The sequence below is a fragment of the Pipistrellus hanaki genome (assembly GCF_964339955.1).
Source record: "Pipistrellus hanaki genome assembly, chromosome: 1".
NCBI lineage: Eukaryota > Metazoa > Chordata > Mammalia > Chiroptera > Vespertilionidae > Pipistrellus > Pipistrellus hanaki.
In genome coordinates, this window is record NC_140503.1 from 42,780,059 (window position 1) to 42,803,800 (window position 23,742).

Consider the following 23,742-nt stretch of genomic DNA (forward strand, 5'->3'; position numbering starts at 1 on the left):
TGTGTGTGTGTCTTTATGTCTTCACATGGCCTTCTTAAAAGGACACTGCTCATTGGATTTGGGGCCCACCGTAACCTAATATGATCTCATCTTACAAAGACCCTATTTCCAAATAGGATCTCATTAGAGGTTCTGGCAGGATATGAATTTTGGGAGGACACTCTTCAAACCACTGCAGCAGCAATAAAGGTTACCTTAGCAGATCCTGGTGTAGACCAGGGACTAGTCATTATCCCCTCCACCAGGAAAGACCCTGAATTGTATGACTGGGTCTGCCTAGAATTATACTCTTTAAAAAAGTATGTTTTATTGACTTCAGGGAGAGATAGAAACATCACTGGTGAGAGAGAATTATTGATTGGCTGCCTCGTGCACACCCCCGCACTGGGGATCGAGCCTGCAACCTGGGAATGTGCCCAGACCGGAATCTAACTGCAATCTCCCTGTTCATGGGTCAAACCTCAACCACTGAGCCATGCCGGTCAGTCAAGATTATACTTTTTGCTATTAAGTGAAATGGGTCCTATAAATCAGGTTGAGTTGAATGATAGAAAAACTAAGGGTATGAAATGTATGTGCACATCTGTATGTGACTTAAAAATGTTGTTCCTGCTACAAGACATGTCCCCCTGGGAAGCCAGGGTTCCCGGCATTTTCTCTTCCTTTAACGTGGGTCACGCTCTACGTGTAAACCCAGGAAGATATTAGTATGTGTTGCTGATTGATTGAGGTCCTCATAAGCCTCCCATCCTCTCCTGTTCTGGAAAGACATTCTGCTAAGACTCAGACATGCTTCGATTCAAGCCTTTGCCTGCAATGCCTGAATGGATACATTCAAGGTTGCCAGGGGGCATGTTGGAGATGTTCCCCTGCAGCTTTCTCAGCGTCTGAGGCCTTTTAAGCTGGCCATAAAGAAAGATGATAAGACTGGAAATCACGAAATCTGAATGCAAATCTAGTTTAATCCAAAATTAGCCATGTGACTTAAGCAAGTCCGTTACCTCCTCAGATATATATATATATATATATATATATATATATATATATATATATAGTCTTTTTCCTCTTATTAGAATGTAAACTGCACAAAGACAGAGGTTTTGTCTACTTCGGTCACTATTGTAGTCCCATTGCCTGTAACAATGACAGGCACATAGCAGGGATTCAATAAACACTTGTTGGATGAAAGAAATGAAGTGTAGGATATTTCATTGTATTTTGTTAGTAGGCGTATGTGCATTCAGAGCCTTAAAATCGACTTTTGGATCGTGTGCAGAAAATTCATAGAGGCATTCCAGTGAAAATGTCTGTACCTTTCTTTTAGGGGAGCTCAACTAAAAAATAAACCTGAGGGGAGACTCATTTATCCTCAGAGTGAATAATTACATGTGGAGGAGTGGAAACACACCCAAATGGATCTTTTATTAGTGTTATTATAATAAACCAGAGGCCCGGTACAAGGATTCATGTACTGGTGGGGGTCCTTCAGCCTGGCCTGTGGGGATCAGGCTGAAACTGCCTCTGCAACACCCCCGAGGGATCCCAGATTGCGAGAGGGTGCAGGCCAGGCCGAGAGACTCCACCCATGCACAATGGGGCTGGGGAGGGACCACAGGAGGCACAGGAGGGCTCCAGGGCATGTCCGACCTGTCTTGCCCAGACCTCAGCAGCAAGCTAACCTATGGATCAAAACACCTTCCTGCTGGTGCTGGTGGGGGTGGAGGGGTGTTGGGGGTACAGATGAATGGACACTTAGCACATTAGGCTTTTATTAAATAGGATCCTAGTGACACACACTTCTGGCACATGGTTCCTTGTAATAACAGAAACAGCGGAGGCCCAGCTTTCCCACAGTTTTGTTCTATGCCTACCACTTAGTCATCTGCCCAGGCTCCCTTTTTCTCTTTCTCTCAGCCAATGAATGATAAGGACTAGGATAGAAATTGTGGGTGAGAGGACCTGTCTCTCGTTCTGATTATAGCGAGTGTCACTCATTTCTCTGCCCTGGGTGGGCCCCACTTTCTACAAATTTATGTGTTAATGTGACACACATGATTTTCCTTAATTGCAACTAAGTGACATGTTGTTATATCTCTTTTACAGATTAAGAAATCGGTGTGGATCCACCATGCACCGAAGGGTCGCAGGTGATTCCAGGTCAGGGCATGTACCTAGATTTCGAATTCCAGCCCTGGCTCTTGCCCTAGCTTGGGTGTGGTTGGGAGGCAACCAATGGAGGTTTCTCTCTCACATGATCTTTCTCTCTCCTCCCTCCCATTCTCTCTAAACAGCAATGGAAAAAAAATATCCTCAGGTGAGGATTAACCAAATCAACCAACCAATCAATCATGACTTAGAGATTCTAATTATTACTAGAACCAAGCTTTCTTTCTTTCTTTCTCTCCCTCCCCCCCCCTTTTTTTTTAAATATATATTTTATTGATTTTTTACAGAGAGGAAGGGAGAGAAATAGTTAGAAACATCAATGAGAGAGAGTCATCGATCAGCTGCCTTTTGCACGCCCCCTACTGGGAATGTGCCCGCAACCAAGGTATATGCCCTTGACCGGAATCAAACCCAGGACCTTTCAGTCCGCAAGCCGATGCTCTATCCACTGAGCCAAACCGGTTTCAGCAAGAACCAAGCTTTCTGACTCCAAGTTCAAGTTTCTTTCCACCCTAACAATGAGACACTTAGAGGATCCCTGAAGGCCTGGTCCTTTCCCTTTCTACCTAATCTCCATGAAGGGGCAGGGGTCTTGGCCTAGCTTGCTCCTTACTGTAATCTCAGCGCCTACAACTCGGCCTGCTCTGTGCCATTTAAATGAAAACACTGGAGGAGTAAAGACGCGCTGCTGTTCGTCCTTTGACTTCCAGCAAATCGCTCTTCTGTTCCTAGATGTCACCTCTGTCCCCCAAGGCACCCGTCTCCATCCCACGCCCGGTTCGCTCCTCCGGCCACGAGAGGGCACTGTGACCACGGACGCCACCGAGCAGGGAGCGGCGCCCTTCTCCGCCCCGCGCCGCCTCCGCTGGCCGCGGGGCGGGGCCAGGAACCGGAAGTGCCAGAGCCGCGGGAGCCCCCGAGCGGTCCCCCTGCCGCCTCTAAGTGCAGCCTTCTGCCTGGGCTACCGCCGGCGCCGCCGCCGCCGAGGGAGCTGCCGCAGCCCAGCCGGGTCGGGGAGGAGGCGGCGCGGCATGAAGCGGCGCAGGCCCGCTCCCTGACGCGCGTCGGGACGGTCCGGGCGGGGCCGGGGGGAAGGTGCAGTATCCGCCCCTCCTTCCTCCGCGCCTGCCAGGCCTGGGCCGCAGCCCACCCGGGCCTCGGCCTCCCCGAGCCGCCCGCGCGCCCCCGGCCAGCCCGCCCCGCGGTGCACCGACACCCGGCCTGCGCGGGCCGGCCTGCGGGGCCCCACTTGCCGGAAGAGGAAGCGGAGGCTCTGAAATTCCGTCCCCCAACGTCCATTGGGCCCCCTGAGCTGGGTGCTGGCCTCCGCACGTCCACGTCCGTTATCTCCCGAGCTTCGGGGGTGGGGAGCGGGGATGGCCCAGGCTTACGGGTGGGGAAACGGAAGCCCCCAGTGGGGGCGAAGGGATTTGTCGAAAGCCCGACTGGGCAGGTCCCGCATTTGGACCGAGATTTCCCCGGTTTCCCAGCCCGCGTTCTTTTCTCTCTCCTGCCTCTCTTGAGGTCGATTCCCCTCCCTTCCCTGCTCACTACCACCTCTCCTGCTTCACTCACCTGGGGCAGGATACTTTCCTTTTTAAAATTTCTCTGATTACACATTTTTCTCTTGGCCTCTCCCTAGTCCCCCTTCTGGACATTCCTCATTCATAGATTTCGAAGTCTGGGTCCACTCTCTGATGATGAACCTTCCCTAGCTGTGGACCCTGGAGAGTGATAGCTAGGCTGGTTCAGTGAGGCTTGGGGTGTTAAAGTGGACGACGGTTTGGCTCTTGGATTAAAAATGAAGAGACGATATGTCAGTGGGTCCAAATTCAAGAGTCCTATCTGAAGCTGTTTTTTAATCCAACATGCTCTTCCCTGCGAGGCTAATGGTGCATTGGGAAGGTGTCTTGACACTTCCTGCAGGGTGGCCGTGCTGTCATAACCTCACCGTTTTCCCTCCATTTGCCATTGAGTTTTTCTCATTACCTCTCTCCAGAATTAAAACTGGTAAAATAACAGGTGTAATCACAGTTCCTCCTTTATTTTTCATTCACTAAGCTATAATTTCAACAACCTTAATGCTTCCTTTTCCAGAAAGGTTACCTAGTTTAGTTATTTTAAGAGTGTACATGGAAAAAAAAAAAAAGCATAAGTGGAATGTACTTAAAATGGGTAGTACATTCTTTATCTTGTAAAAATCTTAAGTTATTAAATGCAAGTTAGTTCCCTTCCCACAAAAATGGCCTATTCTGTCATTTTTGGTTATTTTATGGAGTCTATTCAGTCTCCAAACAGCTCAATATGTATTATGTAAAATAATACAAATGTATTATGTAAAAAAGAGGATCAGAAAAATAGAAATTAACTTTGTTAATCATCTGTCATTTTTGAGGATTTGTAATAGTCAACGAGTAACCTCATATCTTTTATATTTTTTGAAGCTTTTCCATAACTTTCAATGTATATCTGGGTGTCAGGATTTATACTATTGTTAGGATATTCTTTTCAGTACATTTCTGAAATAATTTAAATCTAAATGTAGATACAAAATAATTCAGTTAAATTCTGAAAATTTCTGTATAAGAAACTTCATAAGTTTCTGTATAAGAAAATTTCTGTATAAGTTTTAAGTATGTATGAGACTTTTATAATTTAATCTTTTTGGTCACATATGATTCATTTTGATACTGATTAGCAGCCTTATATCTTATTTTATTGTCTTGGTGAATAGGATTGGATGTGAGAAAAGGCAAGACTTCTGTGAGAAGAGAGCAGAATGAGCAGCGGGATCTATGCTTGAAGTTGAGTCACTGGGAAAAGATCTCTTTGAATGTGGAAGAGATCTGAGCAGATGAAAATACAATCGGGTAAGCATCAGGGAAGGGCCTTAAATGAGGTAGGTGGGGGTAGTGAAATATATATGCACTGTGCTGAGAATGTATGCTGACCCTGTTTTCTAATTTTTGAAATTAGAAAACTCAGATCATATATTTCGAGAATGTATCTATATGTGTAGGTGTTATGAAAATCTGAAAATTAAATCATTAAGTTACACATTTGTGTAAAGTACTAAAGTTATATGTCAGGTCTTAGGAAATGCAGGATTTCTATTTATCTTAAACATGGAGTAGTAGTGTCATTTGAACTGTAAAATTTGTTTGTGTGTAGAAACATAGAGAAATAGTCCAGGGATCTTACAGTTTAGGAATACTAATAATTTTGCTTAAGTACAAGCTAATGCAACTTTTATATAGGAGAAATGTCAATCAAATTAATGATAACTCAAAGAGCTGGGCAGTAAGAGTTCAGAGGTCTGTCTACTTAGCTCCCTATTCTATTCCCTTGCCCAGTTCTTTGTGATGAAGTTCCAAATTTAACACAAGAGAAATTGAGAAAAATGAACCCAATTTGTGAAGCTGCTTCTTTCGCTCCATTAAAAATAAAGCTAGCTCCGTTGACGTATTTGATAGAAAGTAGGCCTACACTAGCTTTTAGGCAGACAAACAACCACCTTTGTCAAGTACTGCCATTTAATATTGGCATGCTGAATACCAGTTGAGCTAAATTACTTTTTCTCTGCTGAGCTATTTGGATTTTAATCATTGGTGGTAAATGCCCAGTTGTAATAATATTACAAGTTGTATACTGATATAAAGTTGCATTAATGTTACATGTTGTATACCTGATGTAATTCTCAAATGGCTTTTCTGGCCATTTTTGCTACTATTACATTGAAAATGGTAGTACAATTTACTGTAGCAAGAAGGAAAGATACAATATCCTGGCCACAGTTTAGTTTATTTTGCATACCAAATTGCATGCCTGATGGGCTAATTCACAACCCATACCTGCTAATTACTTTTTTTTGTGTAGTTAACTCCTGTTAACCTGTGAAATTGAGCTTTAAAAAAAGTATATTAAATATAAACCATGTATTGATTGTTGTTCATTTGCTTACATAAAATACAATGTGAAATTGCTTACATAAATGCAGTCTGCCAAGTCCACAAGTTTTTGACATTTAATAGTTCAAAAAGAACTGATTGCCACAGAATTTCTGTTTGTTTGTTTCTTCTTTTTAGTAATGTCATGAGTAACACATATCAGAATATCACACAATGGCTTGTAATAACACTGCTTGTTATTTTTCTTTGATACTTTGCTCCTGATACATTTGAATATTGAAATAGATAAAGCAAAAATACATCATCTTCTGGATTTATATCATGAAAAGAAACATCATTAATAGATGAAATATTAACACTGTTTGGAGGTTGAACTGGTAAATTGGGCTCAAACTTTTATCAAAATATTGATAACAAACATCAGTTGCTTTCTTTAAATAAATTTTTTAAAAATATATTTTTATTGATTTCAGAGAGGAAGGGAGAGGGAGAGATAGAAACTTCAATGATGAGAGAGAATTAACTGATCAGCTGTCTCCTGCACATCTTCTACTGGAAATCGAACGCTGACCTCCCAGTTCATAGGTCGATGCTCAACCAGTGAGCCACACTGGCCAGGCCATCAATTACTTTTTGTATGAACTACTTCAACTATTAAAGTCACTTGAAGTAGTGACTTTTCCCCCTCTCATTTAATCAGGAGAGTAAAACTTGTGTAATCTGTAATAATAGGCACATAGATTCCTTATAGTATAGAGTCACCACAGTAATCATAAGATAGTGATGTCTAGGCAAGAGCAGAAGACAAAGAAAAACATACCAGCCAGTAAGTCTTTTGTTGCTTTGAGTTTCAATTAAAAGGAAACAGTATTTATATTATCTCGAGTAAGTGTCCTCAGAAGATTATTAAAAGTACGTTGTTTTGTGACAGTTGTATCACTGTTCTAATAGGTCATGATTATTTCTGTTAGCTGAAGAAGTCCACATTTATTAAATGTGTCACTTTTTAAAGTGCAGAAGCACTTAACTCCCTTGGCACATTCAGCTTCCCTGTTGACATCTCTTGGAAGGAGCATAACAGCCAACTGGCACATGGCCTGTTTCCTTCCGTGTGGGAAAGAAAAAAGGAATTTTGGCAAGAGATACCTAAGAAGAGCCTTTTATAAAGGTTCCCAAAGGGAGTTAGAGTCAATGTGAAATAGACATGACCTCAATTTTTTTTAAATCTTATTTTTAAACAACACGGAGAAGAGGGAGCTTTTCTTACTAGGTTTCATTGCCCCTGTGCTCAAAAACTTTTTTTTTTTTTGCATTGGAGGGAGGGTGCAGGGTCCCTATCAAACTGTCATTCTGATTAATATGAGAGAAGGTAGGCCTGAGAACAACTTCATGTGCTTCGTTTTTCTAGGAAAATGCAACATGGCAGCAGCAATGGAAACAGAACAGCTGGGTGTTGAGATCTTTGAAACTGCAGAGTGTGAGGAGAATATTGAATCGGGGGATCAGCCTAAATTGGAGCCGTTTTATGTGGAGCGGTATTCCTGGAGTCAGCTTAAAAAGCTGCTGGCTGATACCAGAAAATACCATGGCTACATGATGGCTAAGGCACCACATGATTTTATGTTTGTCAAGAGGAATGATCCAGATGGGCCTCATTCAGACAGGATCTATTACCTTGGTGAGTATGAAGTCAGTTTTCGAAAGGAAATGCTTTCTTAATTTAAACTTAGAGGCTAGATGCAATTGGTAAATAAATAAAGGCATCAGTGATGGTTCCATGGGGCGGGGGGAGACAAGAGGGGGGAGGACTTTTTTGGCTCTAGCAGGTTTGGCTCAGTGGTTGGAATGTTGTCCCGCAGAGTGAAAGGTCCCGGGTTGGATTCCAGTCAAGGGTACATACCTTAGTTGCAGGTTCCATCCCTGGCTCCAGTGGGGCATGTGCAGGAGGCAACCAATCAATATCTCTCTCTCTCTCATTGATTTTTCTTCTCCTCCCTTCCACTCTCTAAAAATCAATGGAAAACGTATGCTCCCTTGAGGATTAACAACAACAAAAAGCTTCTTTGAAGTCTTGGTTTATCCCATTAACTTTATTTTACTTTCAGGTGTCAAATCATGGTTAATCATGATCTTATTTTCAAAGTTAAAGATGCCAGAAATTAATTCTTTCTAAAGCTAGATCAAAATGCCTTTCCTTAGTAATGGTCAGATTAAGAGCACAAATAATAAAACCATTAGTTTGCTTCCATCCTCAGTAGCTGCTGCTGAGGATGGTTTTGGGTTCTTCTTCCCTGTTCACTTCAGATTTAAGGCTTGTATAAATTAAATATACCACTGATTAATTTATTACTTATTAAATATTTATTGTTTAATCACGTGTACATATGTGCTTTTAAAAAAATTTTTAAATCTTTATTGTTGAAAGTATTACATATGCCCCCTTTCCCCCCCATGGACCCCTTCTAGTCCACCTTCCCGCCCTAGACCTTCATCACCCTATTGTCTGTGTCCATGGGTTATGCATAAGTATATGTGTGTGTGTCTACACACACACACACACACACACACACACACGCGAAAGTTTTTTGGTTGATCACTTCCCATCCACCCACCCACCCTCCCCTGCCTGCCTTCTGGGGTTCTGTAGTCTGTTCTATGATTCTATGTCTCTAGATCTATTTTGTTCATCAGTTTATTTTATTCATTAGATTTTCATCCCCATTGTGCGTGTGCGTGTGTTTGCTTTTTGTTGTTGTTAATCCTCACCTGAGGATATTTTTTATTGATTTGAGAGAGAGAGAAAAAAGGGAAGGAATGAGGTGGAGAGAGACATCGCTGTGAGAGACACATCAACTGGTTGCCTCCCATACACAACCTGAGTGGGCTGGGGATGGAATCTGCAAACCAGGTACATATCCTTGATAGGGAATCAAACCTGAGAGAGACCCTTTGGTCTGTGTGCTGATGCTCTAACCACTTAGCTACATTGTCCTGTGTGTGTGTGTGTGTGTGTGTGTGTGTATTTTAAAAGATATTCCCTGCAAGAATCCATATTGATAACTATAGATTCATTCTTTATTTCTTTAACAACCCCAGAGTTTCATTTTATAGGATGTCCCAAAAATATTTTTCTAAATAAGAATCCATTGTTTAAAATTTTTTAATATACTTCAAACACCAGTTAATACCAGTGTGTCATCAGGAAAGAAACAATGAGGAAAGCTCATTTTGTGCTTACACAGAACTGGTGTATGTATACATAGAATTCCTTGGAAATTTAAAAAATAAATTTTAATTACAGTTGGCATTCAATAATATATTAGTTTCAGATGTTAAAGCATAGCGGTTAGACATTTACATAACTTATGAAGTGATTCCCCTGCCTAAGTTTAGTGGTTCCCTGGCACTATGCTTTGGAAATTTGTACTGGTTATGGATGAGGCCAAGGAAAACATTTTAGAATAAGGAGTAGTTTCAAGAGGGACAACTGAAACAATTATGGGGAATGGCTCTCATTTGAGGATAGCTGAGAACCAGTTTTTTCATATTTGAGGGCTGAAGGAGAGGGCTTAACAGGAAATGATCACATTTAGTAAAATTAGGAATGGTGTGGATAGGTGACTGCAGTCTTAATAATTCTGTAACAAAGTAACTCTGGAATATGCAAAACAGATTTAAGACAGAACTAAGTGCGGAAGTAAATGTCAGCTAATATTTAACTTTCTACTCCAAAAGATAACACAAACTCAGAAAGGTTTAGGAAAATAAGGGATAAAGGGTGATGTGGCTATTTCAGGGCTCATCCCCAGCCTTTGCGAGGGTTAGTGTGGAAGTCACCGTGCCCTTCCACGGTGTCTTCTCTGCATTTGTCAGAAACACTAGGCTGAGACTGTTCCACTCAAGAGCTTCTTGTTCCAACTGTGAGATTTATTTTCTCCTTCCTTAACTCTCTCCTACCCTTTTTGGAAATGATACCTTACTAATACCTTTTAGGTAGCAGGGATTTGTTTTTCTTTGATTTTTCTTTGGTTCACATCTTCAAAACCAAAATGTATTTCAGTTCTCTTTTGTATGTAGCTCATTCTGTACTACTGTGTCTTTCTATTCAATTGCATGATTTCCCAGAATGGATGTGGCTTCTACTTATTATAGACCTCTTTCCTTTACCTTTACCCAATAAAGGAAAAAGAGACTTTTAGCAAATCAGATACCAGCTTCTGTGTTGTTTTAATATAAGTATATATTTCATTGAAACTTATTAGTGATTAAAGTTATAGAACATTTATAATGAAGAAAAACTAGAATTCAGACAGGTATCTACATAATGAAAGAGAAATATGCAAATTTCCCATATTTCTGTGATACCCATCAGCCAATCAGGAGCATGCAAATGAACTCAACAAAGATGGCGTGTTAATTTGCATACACAGGCACAGAGTGGCAGGGTGGAGGGAGCTACAGGAGCGGCGCTCTGCAGGGAGTGAGGACTTGCAGGCTCCTGGGCAGCTGGGAGCGAAGCCAGGGGAAGGAAGGCCTATTCTTGCATGAATCTTTGTGCAATGGGCCTCAAGTATCTAATAAAAGAGTAATATGCACATTGACTGTCACACAAGATGGCTGTCCCCATGTGGGCACAAGATGGCCAGCAGGGGAGGGCAGTTGGGAGGGACCAGGCTAGCAGAGGAGGGAACTTGGGGGCAATCGGGCCTGCAGAGGAGGGCAGTTGGGGATGACCAGGCTGGCAGGGGAGCAGTTAGGCATCAATCAGGCTGGCAGGAGAGTGATTATGGGGTGATCAGGCTGGCAGGCAAAAATGGGCAATCAAGAAGGCAGGCGAGCAGTTGGGAGCATCCAGTAGGATCGGGCCTAAACGGGCAGTCGGACATCCCTGGAGGGGTCCCAGATTAGAGAAGGTGCAGGCTGGGCTGAGGGCCCCCCCCCCCCCCCCCCGTGCAGGAATTTTGCACACTGGGCCTCTAGTTTCTAAATAAGCACTTTAGTGATTCAGAAAAATAAGAAATTTTAGTAATCTGAAGTTGTCACAAAGCATGCTTATTTGGAATCTCATGAATCTTGCCAATTTGTAAGAGGCTAACAATTAAAAAGAAAAACCTGCCTGGCAAGTACGGTTCAGTGGTTGAGCATCAGCCCATGAACCAAGAAGTGTCCCAGTCAGGGCACATGCCTTGGCTGTGGAGCTCAGTTCTCAGTAGGGAGCATGCAAGAGGCCGCTGATCAATGAATCTCTCAGCATTGATGTTTCTTTCTTTCCCTCTCCCTTCCTCTCTGAAATCAATTTAAAAAAAAACACTAAAAATAAAACAAAAACTAAAAATGACACTTGTCCCTATATCATCTTACACACTTTTGTTTGTTTTGAGAGAGAATAAGATCTGATATCTTATTGAAACTCAAGTTTCATTCTGATAGCAAGTTTTATTGAAACGAATTTTCAAGGCATATGGCATATGTATCTCCTACATGTTAACATTTATTATAGATTCCACAGAGTATAAAAATTTGCAGATATAGAAGGAATTATGTACTTATTACTATGATTGCAGTCGATGGCTATTTTTAAAAGTGATTATTTAAAAGACTGTTTTTTCTTATAGCTATGTCTGGTGAGAACAGAGAAAATACACTGTTTTATTCTGAAATTCCCAAAAACATCAACAAAGCTGCAATCTTAATGCTCTCTTGGAAGCCTCTTTTGGATCTTTTTCAGGTAGGATTAGACATTGTTATTCCTGTGATTTGGTGTATGTTTTCAGCATTTATTTAGAGACAGAAATTCAGTTGGCGTTTTGTATATGAAGTAGATGTGAATCAGAGAGCATACTTTGATTACGTGAATCTTTTTCAGTTTATTGAATCTCATTTCATGGCCCAGAATATGGTTCATCCTGGTAAATGTTCTGTGTTCACTTGAAAAGAATGTTGGGTCTATAAATGATCATTAGATCAAATTGGTTTATTGTACTGTTTTAAGTCTTCTATGTTCTTACTGATTTTTTATTTGTTCTATCAATTATTGAAAGAGGGTGTAGAAATCTTCCATCATAATTATAGATTTGATGATTTCTTCTTGTAGTTCTGTTCGCTTTTGCTTTATGTTTTTGAAGCTATGTTAATAAGTACATCAGGCTAGGATTGTTATGAACTGACAAATCATTTATGGTTATAAAATGACTTTCTTTTGTTTCTAGCAATAATCTTTGCTGTGAAATTTACTTTCATATAGCCATTCCAGCTTTTCTTGATTAATATTAGCGTGGAATATGCTTTTCCATTCTCTTCCTTTTTTAACTGGCTCTATTGAGATATAATTCACATACTACCCAATTCACTCAAAGTACACAGGTCAGTAGTTTTTAGTGTACTCACTGAGTTGTGCAACTGTCACCACAATCTAAATTTAGAACTTTCTGTCATCCCCAAAAGATTTTGTGTAGATATGTTTTCAATTCCCTTAGTTGTATACCTAGGAGTTAAATTGCTGGGCCATGTAGTAACTCAATGTTTAAAATTGTAAGGAACTACTAAATTGCTTTCTATAGCAGCTATACCATTTTACATTTTCATCAGTCATATATGAAGGTTCTAATTTCCTACATTCTCACTGATCCTTGTTATTCATCATTTTTACTATAACCATCCTAGAAGGTGTGAAGTCTATCTCATTGTTTGCTTTTTCTAATGAGCAGTGATGTTGGGCATTTTTTCATGTGTTTATTGGCTATTTGTATATTTTCTTTGGGGAAATGTCTGTGCAAGTCCTTTTCTCATTTTTAATTGGGTCTTTTTAATGTTGAGTTGCAAGAGGTTTTTTTGTTTTTGTTTTGTTTTTTGGATACTTAGACCCTTAACAGATGGCTAGTATCCAGACCAAAAAAAAAAAAAAAGCAAATATTTTCTCCCATTCTATGAGTTTTCTTTTTACTTTTTTCTTTAATTGTAGTAATTATGAGTATAAAATCAGCTACAGTTACCTTTGGCAAGTGTTTAGTACTATAATCATTAATTTAGATCCATACATTTAAATATAGTTACTTTGGCCCTAATTGGTTTGGCTTAAGCAGGGGTCTTCAAACTTTTTAAAGTGGGGGCCAGATCACGGTCCCTCAGAGAGCTGGAGGGCCGGACTATATGAACTACTAATTCCTACTGTAACACCTCGGCTGCGCTCACTGCCCAAAAAACCTGGCGGGCCGGATCAGACTCCTCTGCGGGCCACATGTGGCCCGAGGGCCGTAGTTTGAAGACCCCTGGCTTAGTGGATAGAACGTCAGCCTGTGGATTCAAAGGTCCCAGGTTTGATTCCGGTCAAGGGCATGTACCTTGGTTGCAGGCACATCCTCAGTAGGGGGTGTGCAGGAGGCAGCTGATTGATATTTTTCACTATTCAATGTTTCTAACTCTCTCCCTTTCCCGTCCTTTCTGTAAAAAATCAATAAAATATATTTTAAAATAAATAAATATAGTCACTTTGATCTCTCTTTTATGGAGGATAAAACATTTTTAGACTTCACCTTTATTGAAGGAAGAGGTTACCATCTATTACCAGTGTCAGTAGCCAAGCCTTTCTTTGGGCAGGGATCTCAAAGGGTGTACCTTTCTCTGTATGTAAGAAGACCTACATAGACAAATTATGGATGATATTGGTCAAGGTCCAGACAACAGGAATACTGAAGAAGAGAATGCTGAATAGAACCACATGTAGCAGTCCTCCCAACATGATGTAGGTCAGCGAGATGCCTTGGTTATTCATCATTCGAGGGTTGGGGTTTACTTCGATGTATGCCACCCCCATATGCATCCTCCCAGCGTCAGAAGTCCAGCAAAGTTTACATTTTGATGAATTCAGTTTTTGTTTTTGTTTTTCCTGTGATTGCTTGTGCTTTTGGTGTCACATATAAGAAACTGTTGCTTCATTCAAGGTTACACAGATTTTCATCTGTATGTTCTTACATGAGTTTTACAGTTTTAGCTCTTACATTTCGGTCTTGGATCCATTTTGAGTTAATTTTTGTATGTGGTGTGAGATAAGGGTTCAAATTAATTTGTTTAGTACCGGTACCATTTGTTGAAAAGCTATTTTCCCCCCATGGAATAGTCTTAGCACTCTTGTTGAAAGTTAATTGACCATAAATGTCTGGATATATTTCTGGATTCTCAATTCTATTCCAGTGACCTATTTGCCAGTAACATGCTGTCTTCATTAATGTAGCTTTGTACTAACGTTTGAAATTGGAAAGTGTGACTAGAGTGCATCTTAATCCTCCTTAAACATTTGGTAGAATTTATCAATAAAGCCATTTAATCCTGGACTTTTCTTTGTGGGAAGTTTTTTTTATTATTATTATTAACTCAGTATCTTTACTCATTTTAAGTGTATTCAGATTTTCTATTTCTTTAGTCAGTTTTGGTGGTTTGTTTGTTTCTAGGAATTTAACTATTTTATTATATCTACATCGTCCAATTAGTTGGCATACAACTGTTTATACTTAAAATCCTTTTAGCCATATAAGATTCTTAATAACCAACTTTTGGTTTTGTTGAGCTTTATTGTTTTTCTGTTTTCCATTTCGTTTTATTTCAAATCTAATTTGTATTATTTCCTTACTCCTCCTTGCTTTGGATTTAGTCTTCTTCTCTTTTTTTACAGTCTTAGATAGAAAGTTGGCTTATTAATTTGAGCTCTCTCTTTTTTAAAATAATTCTTTTTTTTTCTTTTTTTTAAAAAATATTTTATTGATTTTTTACAGAGAGGAAGAGAGAGGAATAGAGAGTTAGAAACATCAATGAGAAAGAATCATCAGTCAGCTGCCTCTTGCACACTCCCTACTGGGGATGTGCCCGCAACCAAGGTACATGCCCTTGACCTGAATAGAACCCGGGACCTTTCAGTCCGCAGACTGACACTCTACCACTGAGCCAAACCGGTTTTGGCATTAAAATAGTTCTTTATTGTTGAAAATATTACTTATGTCTCCTTTTTTCTCCTGAGATCTCTTTTTTTTTTCCAAGAGAAACATCAAAAGTGCTTTATTCAAAGTAATGACCATTGCTAGCTACACAATTCCCCATTTTTCAGGTAGTTTGTGGATACCATCCCAATAGAACTTTTCTTATTTTGAGGCAAACTATTCAGAGAAACAATTTTCCATTTCATTTTATGTATTGAAGTGCTGCTCAGAAAGTGTGTGTGTCATAGATCAGAACAAGTGGTAATCTGAAGGAGTAAGGTCTGATGAATACAGTAAGTGGGTTAATACTTCCCTGGCAGGATCTTTTAACGTGACTTTAAATGGTTTTGAAGTGTGTGATGGTGCATCATCATGAAGCAAAATTATTTGTGGTGTCTTCTTGCCCATTCTGGTCATTTTATGATCAAAGTGTAGTTCAATTGGATTATTTGTTGTTGGTAGCTATCCTGAGATCTCTTTTTTAATGTAGTTGTGATTTTTCTTTTTTTTCTTTGACCTATTAGCTTCTTCCTTCTTGGGCCAACATCTGTAAATTGTCAAGGCAGTTCAAGTATACAGCTTACCTCATTTGTTTTCTATTTTTCAAGGATCACTGTCCTTTATTGTTTTATGTCCAGTGTTATTTCATATATTTTGTTCATTTTCTCAGTTGTTTCAGAAACAGGGAGGATATATCTGGTCCCTATTACTCTATCTTGGGTATAAATGGAAAGTTTAGTTCATTTTAACATTTAAATCTCTAACATATTTGGAATATGTGAAAAGTAGATCCAGTATTATCTTTTTTTTAATATATCGTTATTGATTTTAGAGAGGAAGGGATAGGGAAGAGAGATAGAGGCATCAATGATGAGAGAGGATTGATTGGCTGCCTCCTGCATGCCCTCTACAGGGGATTGAGCCCGAAACCCGGGCATGTGCCCTTGACCAGAATTGAACCTTGGGCCCTTCAGTCCTCAGGCTGACACTCTATCCACTGAGCCAAACAGGTTAGGGCTACAAATATTCTTTGAGAAATATTTGAACAGGAAAATAAAATGACAGATACTGCTCTCAAGTGTTTTATGCTTTTTAAGACATATTTCTACTCAGAAATACTGAAAAAAGTGAAAAGCCAAACCATAGCCAAATGAGTAAAGAGACAGTAACTCTTACATAAATTTCAAAGAAGAGATCACTATTATATGCTATAATGGACCAGGAAGCTTTCCTGGTCAGGGTTGAATTAGAGCCAAGGTTTTGGGATATCTTTAAAATCTGGGTGGGTTAAAAGAAAAATACCCTTTCAAGGGGGGAAAATGGAAGTGACAAAGGCCAGGAAGCAAAACATTACATGTTATGTTTTACATCAGTGATGTGACCAATCTGACCTAGGGGTTTTTTAGAGGACTAGAGGCCGGTGCATGAAATTCATGCATTCAGGTGGTGGGGGGTCCCTCAGCCCGGCCTGTGCCCTCTCCCAGTCTAGGAGCCCTTGGGGGCTGTCCACAGGGAGCAGGCCTAAGCTGTCAGTCGGACATCCCGGGCACTGCCGCAGATCCTGGCTTTCATTACATTTTTTTATGAGCAAACTATTTTATGTTGTTAAAATTAATTTTACATTAGGCAACACTGGACTATGGAATGTATTCTCGAGAAGAAGAACTATTAAGAGAAAGAAAACGCATTGGAACAGTTGGAATTGCTTCTTATGATTATCACCAAGGAAGTGGAACATTTCTCTTTCAAGCCGGTAGTGGAATATATCACGTAAAAGATGGAGGGCCACAAGGATTTACTGTAAGTTGGTATTACTACTTATTAAATGTGTTTTGGGGTCCTCAGAGTTATTTGCACCCAAATCAGAAAGATAATTAAACCAAAATATTTTGTTTACGCATCAGCTAAAAAATTTAGTATTAATTTCTAATTTTAGGAGTTAATTTTTCTAGTGACATTAATATAAATTTTTTAAATTTCTTTATTAAGGTATTACATATGTGTCCTTCCATTAACCCTCCAAACCTATCCACCCGCACTCATGTCCTCACCCCCCTGATGTTCATGTCCGTAGTTAGTAATGTAAATTTTTTAAATGCTAAAACCATGTGCTATCTTATTAGGAAGATATAGTAAAGGACATCAGTGCCCACTTTCTGAGAAAGTGCTGAGGAGTGGGAGTGGGTGGATAATATTATCACAAGGCAATCTATTTTTGGTTCCCTTATAAGCTTAACTCATCTTAATAAGTGGTTTTAAATGTTTGGTTTTATCCCATGCAATTTTTATGTGCTAGTAGAATGGTTCTTTTGATAGAATTGTGATGATCCTGGCTTTCATTACATTTTTTATGAGCAAACTTTTATATTGTTAAAGTTAACGTGAAATATTTAATAAATAAAAATAAGTTATTTTAATAAATAATTATTAACAGATTTGGATAACAAAATTTATAAAGTTCCTATTACTCTTAGTTTTCTAATTCATAGTTTAAAAAAAATGAGTCCTTCTTAATAAGTTAAGGCATATGAAATATATTTTTTCTAGGGAGCAATTGTCATAGTTGACATTTTACTTGGAATTATTGTTCATTTTATAGGAAGGGTGCTGGCAAACAAATATGTATGTATCAGCCTAACACTTTCCTTAAAATGTTGTTTACTTTTCTAGCAACAACCCTTACGGCCTAATTTAGTGGAGACTAGTTGTCCCAACATTAGGATGGATCCAAAATTATGCCCAGCTGATCCAGACTGGATTGCATTTATACATAGCAATGATATTTGGATATCCAACATTGTAACCAGAGAAGAAAGGAGGCTAACCTATGTGCACAATGGTAATGGTAGTTCTTCAAATTCACTTTTCTGAAAAGTTTTTAAATGTAATTTGCTTTTGTTTATATTTTGAAAATGAAGTAAACTAGGCGATCTTTGTATTTTAAATTCAAATCTTTAAAATTAAAAAAGAAAAACATGCAGAGGATAAGTGATATGTATCACCTGTGTAATGCTGTCTTCGTGTGTGTGTGTGTGTGTGTGTGTGTGTGTGTATGTGTGTTATATTTTTTTGATTTCAGAGAGGAAGGGAAAAGGAGGGAGAGATAGAAACATCAATGATGAGAGAGAATCATTGATCGGCTGCTTCTTACAGCCTCCTACTGGGGAATCAAGCCTTTTGGCTAAGATCAAGTGTAATATTTGTGAAGTGTTTAAGACAGTGTCTGAACCATTGTAAATGTTAAGTGTTTGTTTAGATAGAAAGGTAAGTAGAGAGTGAGCGTCATCACTCTTATTCCTCTTATTCACAATAACTTTTCTAGTGAAAGTCTGCTTTTAGATGAGTTTATCAGTCAGCTTGTGCATGTGTTTGTTCTCTACCTAGTATGATAGAGGAATTTAAAAGTAATGTTAATGCCAGCCTCTACTCTCAAATGAGGTATCCATTGAGAGAATAGGTTGACCATTTATTCATTTAATAAATAACTTTTAATAATTAAGGTCTGTAATAAGTAATAGGGATATACAAATGAGTAGTAATTATTTTCATATCTCAAAGAGAACAAAATATAAAATAGTTTTGTGGGAGGGGGTGTATATTTTGGGGTAGTTGAAAGGTCCAAGAAAACTGAACATTGGTTTTGATTGTGTCAGTAATTCCAAAATTTAAAAAATTAAAACTCAGATTTTTTTTTATTAGCTAGGTGCTAAAACTCATTTGGTGGCAAAACCTGACCTGACCTGAGGATATTTATAATCTTAATCCTACCTAATGTGCCTATTTATGTTTGCTGCAGGAATGAATATTGGTGTATTTGATTACCCTGCTGGAGATGTTGTGTAATTAACGATAGATGTATAATACTTGGGGGGGAAATTCCGAGCTCCAAACACTTCTAAACTCAAATATTTTGGATAAGGGATTATTGGTTCATTCTGCACATTCATTTTAGACAATATACAGTATAGAAAATACAAATAAAAATAATACATAAAATTTAAATCACTATGAAACATTATTCTACATACCCATTAGACTGGCTAAAGTGAAAACAATGAAGAACACCAAAGGCTGGAGAGACTCAGCATACATTTCTACTAAGAATATAACACAATACAAATACTTTGGAAAACTATGTGGCAGCCCATCCTCTGAAACAGAAGGTCACAGTTCAGTTCCCAGTCAGGGCACATGCTTGGTTTTCAGGCTCAAACCCTAGTGTGGGGCATACAGGAGGCAGCCGATCAACAGTTCTCTGATATTCATTCATATTTTCCCTCTCTCTCTCTCTCTCTCTCTCTCTCTCTCTCTCTCTCTCTCTCTCTCTTCCCTCCACCCTCTCCCTCTGTACCCATCTCCCCCTCTCCCTCCTCCCCTCCCTCCCCTTCTTCCTTCCTCTCTAAAATAAATTAAAAAAATTTTTTTAAAGAAAACTATGTGGCAGTTTCTTAAAAGTTAAGCATATACTTACCATACTATTCAGCCAATCCACTCTTATGTCTTTATTTAAGAGAAAAACATATATTTCAAAGTTTCTCTTTTTTTTTCCTTTACAAATAACAATTTATTAAAAGTTATTTCCATCTCCACTCCTGGCTCAATACTGACAGAAGTAATCTTTACCTCAAAAGGACTGCAAGTCAATGAGCTGCTTGCAGATGCTCATCTGAAAACTATTCCAAGAACCTTCCCCATGGGGAGTTTTTCTAATAGTGATTCTCAGCCTCTTGGTAGGCATCCGAACTGATCCTTGCACTTTGTGATTCTTTTTCTTGGCACCTCTGATCAAGTCAGCACACACGTTCTCCAAAGATTCTATGTTGTGGCTGGTTAGAGAAATTTTAATTGGGTGCATTGCCACCTCTAGTTCCATGGGTGTCTTTCTTGTATCTTTAAAACCTACGGCTGCGGTGCTGCTTCCTGACCCACTCGTTCCTCTGTAAGAGTGAACAACAGAGAATCAGAAGCAGGAGTGGGGAAAACAGCTCTGCTGCAGCTGCGACCACATCTACAAAGATTCTTATACAAGAATGATCATAATGCATCTGTCCGGTGTGGCTCAGTGGTTGAGCGTGGACCTATGAACCAGGAGGTCATAGTTGGGGCAGTCAGGGCACTTGCCCAGGTTATGGCTCAATCCCCAGTAGGGCATGTGCAGAAGACAGTCAACCAATGATTCTCTCTCATCATTGATGTTTCTGTCTCTTGATCTTCCTTCCTCTCTGAGATCAATTTTTTTTTAAATATTAAAAAGAAAAAAAGAATGGTCACAACATCTTTCTTTATAATATCCCAAAATTGGAAGCAGCCCAGATGTCTATTAAGAGATAAATGAATAAAAGAACTATGGTATAAAATGGAATACTATTTAGCAATAAACAGGAAGCAATTAGCAATACATTGATACAACATAATGTTGATGCAACAACATTGATGAATTTAAAAAACAGACACAAATAGGTACTATATGATTTATTTTTAAATATAATTTAGTTTGTTTTTTTCCATCACTATTTACCCTTTCTGTGCCCTCTTCCATCTCCATCCATCCCTTTTACCCCCACCGTCACCACACTGGTGTCTATGTCCATGAGCTCTCTCTTTTTTTCCTAAATTCCCCACCCATACTCCCCTGTATGATTTCATTTGTATGGTATTCTAGAATATGCAAAACTAACCTATGATGATAGAAATCAGATCAATAGTTCCTTCTGGGCAGGAATGGACATTGGCTGAGAAGGAGCATGAGAAAACATTCTGGAGTATTAGAAGTATTCTCTGTCTTGATAGGATGTTATACAAGTGTATGCATTTTTCAAAAATAAAAGGTACACTTAAGGTTTTATAAATTATGAAGCCTTTTTTTTTTTTTTTTTTTTTTAAAGCTTGTCCATAGTCCCACTATTTGGAAAAAACCACATTTTGGTTTACATCCCAATACATTTTTAAAAAATATATTTTTATTGATTTCAGAGAGGAAGGAAGCGGGAGCAAGGGACAGAAACATCAGTGATGAGAGAGAATCATTGAGTGGCTGCCTCCTGCAGGCCCCATACTGGGGACCAAGCCCACAACCTGGCATGTGCCCTGACTAAGGATCGAACTGTGACCTCCTGATTCATAGGTTGATGCTCAACCACTGAGCCACACCAGCTGGGCCCAATATATTTTTAAATATATCTTTAACATTTTTATAAATGGAATCACAGCATACATGCTATTTAGTGTAATATATATATATATATATATATATATATATATATATATATATATATTTTAATTCAAGGGTATTGTAAACATTTCCCCATGTCATGAAATCTTATATATTATGTGTTTTCATCATTTTTGTTTTTAAAGCACAAGTTCCCTTTCAACTATTTACAGGAAACTTTTAAGTGTAAAATAGATAAAAGCTGAGTTGCTCTGGTTGAAGAGCAGGGAGGGCAGAAAGAGGGAATCATGAATTACATGATCTGTAAGACCCATTCTAGGTCTAAAAATGTACTTCTCGAGAGTTACAAGTTAACATGATCTTTTTCAGTGTTCTTTTTTCCCATGATTCTGGCTAAATTGGAAAATAACATTTATGGAGCACATATTGTGGTTTAGGCTTTGTTCTAAGTGCTTTATGTGAATTAATTCATTTAATCCTCATAACAACCTTAAAAGGAGGATTCTTGTTCTTGTTGACAAATGGAATACTTCAGTGGAATGAGACTGGGTGATTAGCCCAAGGTCAGACAGTAAATGATTTGAATTCAGTCTCTTTGGCTCCAGAGTTCACTGAACTCTATACTACTGCTGCCTTTCAAAATAAACTGAATCATTCTGCTTTGTACCCATGAAAAGGTAGAGAACTTCCTGTGATAATTTTGCCTTTTATGTTTGTCTAGAGCTAGCCAACATGGAAGAGGATCCCAGATCAGCTGGAGTTGCTACCTTTGTTCTTCAAGAAGAATTTGATAGATATTCTGGCTATTGGTGGTGTCCAGAAGCTGAAACAAGTAAGAAGGTTCAAAATAATATAGGTCAATTAAAGTATTATGAGGTTCAACTGCTAATTAAGTGTACAGATTGTAAATCTTGATTAGTAGATTCTGAAGTGATGAAGATTGGATTCTACTAGTATTTGTTTATTATTCTTAAATACTGTGTAATACTCTTCTCCATTTCTGTACATCACAATACCAAGATTCCGCCGTTTAGGATCTCTCTGTAGAGATTATAGAGAATGCAAAGGCTGCAGTGTTTATCCCCTCATTTTGATGTGTCTGTGTGTTAAATGTAATACACATCAATATATGATGCAAATATATATCACTAAAAAGAACATCTACTAGTTATTTAGAATATATAGGCTATATTCCACCATAATGAATTCTAATAAAAAACAATTATATTGTGGTTCATTGGTTTAGGCCATTCAATTCCCCTTGCTAATTTTTCATTTAGGAGCTGGTCTTGGTATTGATTAGAGAATCTGTATGAACACACACCCCAGTTAGTGTATTAATGGATGAGAAGAAAAGGACACAAATTTCTCTTTTTTTCTTAGTGAATTTACAACTATTTTACTGCCAGAGAAACAGCTTTCTAAAGCAGTGACTGACATTGCATGACCCAGTGAGAAGTTCGCTTTTATATTCTGACCTAATACATTGTACAATGTTTTATAGGTATAAAACTAGAAAATAAATTTTATGAGGCAATACTTAAATATAACATGCTCATGTATATTATTTCTGTTGGATTTGTAAAATGCTGGTTATGACCCATTAATAGATTTCGTGACTCTAATGGATTATAGCTACCGTGTTTCCCCGAAAATAAGACATCCTCCGAAAGTAAGACCTACTTACGTGTTTCCTTCTGAGTGAAATATAAGGCATCCCCCGAAAATAAGGCCCCTCTAGGCTAAACATGAGAGATTTGGTCCACTGATTCTGAAAGAAATGGAGTCACAAGAAATTTACCAGGAAATTCAGGAATTGGATTGTTATGATGATGTTCCAGAAGATGATGACATGATTGTCATTGAATAAATGAGTAAATTCTTGATACTGTAGGATCTACAGTTTGGTTTGTGTTGACAACTACCATATACAGGTACCGTATACAGATAATAAATTTCCTTTATTTTCATTTAACAATAAATGTGTACCGTATTCTTCTTCATGGAAAAATAAGACATCCCCTGAAAATAAGACCTAACGCATCTTTGGGAGCAAAAATTAATATAAGACACTGAGTTATTTTCGGGGAAACATTGTAGCATCTGAACACTTCTCTAAGGGATGATGAAAAAAATTTATTTTAAAGCCATGTCTTAGATTTAAGTAAAATGTTTTGCTATAATTGTATGTTAGAGCAAGATTTTGACATGAGTTAGGGAAACCATTAAAAAAAAAAGGAGGCTCTATTTAAATAGCATTTGTTTCATTATAGGAAGTATTGCAGTTGTTATTAAATAATTCATTTTTCAATAAGGAATGCATGTTAATTTATGCAAGGACCAAAGTCCTTCACATGTATTTCCCTGTTTTAATTATGTACATATACATAATTTTTCAATTTATGAATCTTCAATTTTTCATTTTATATATTTTTAATTTTTGCCCTCCAAAAGGAGTTGACGGTTGTTAACCAGTAAAAATGGCTTAGTAACTCAGCTTGCTACTGCAAAAGATGGGTGATATTTT

The 23,742-nt window shown here is 38.5% G+C and overlaps 1 protein-coding gene across 3 annotated transcripts in view; it reads left to right on the forward strand.

Moving 5' to 3' along the window:
- The first annotated feature begins 3,042 nt into the window (after nt 1–3,042).
- The window catches only part of DPP8 (dipeptidyl peptidase 8), a 55,218-nt gene continuing 34,518 nt past the window's right edge, over nt 3,043–23,742 (forward strand). Inside the window, exons 1-7 of one of the 3 annotated variants that reach the window (XM_084886795.1) lie at nt 3,043–3,261; nt 4,901–5,036; nt 7,483–7,752; nt 11,690–11,802; nt 16,670–16,843; nt 17,714–17,888; nt 21,937–22,047. In XM_084886795.1, the coding sequence (XP_084742921.1) occupies nt 5,000–5,036; nt 7,483–7,752; nt 11,690–11,802; nt 16,670–16,843; nt 17,714–17,888; nt 21,937–22,047 (880 nt within the window). In that variant the 5' untranslated portion in view covers nt 3,043–3,261; nt 4,901–4,999. Of the gene's footprint in view, nt 3,262–3,311; nt 3,505–4,900; nt 5,037–7,482; nt 7,753–11,689; nt 11,803–16,669; nt 16,844–17,713; nt 17,889–21,936; nt 22,048–23,742 lie in introns of those variants that run through there. The other 2 variants (XM_084886797.1, XM_084886796.1) reach the window with 2 other exon arrangements.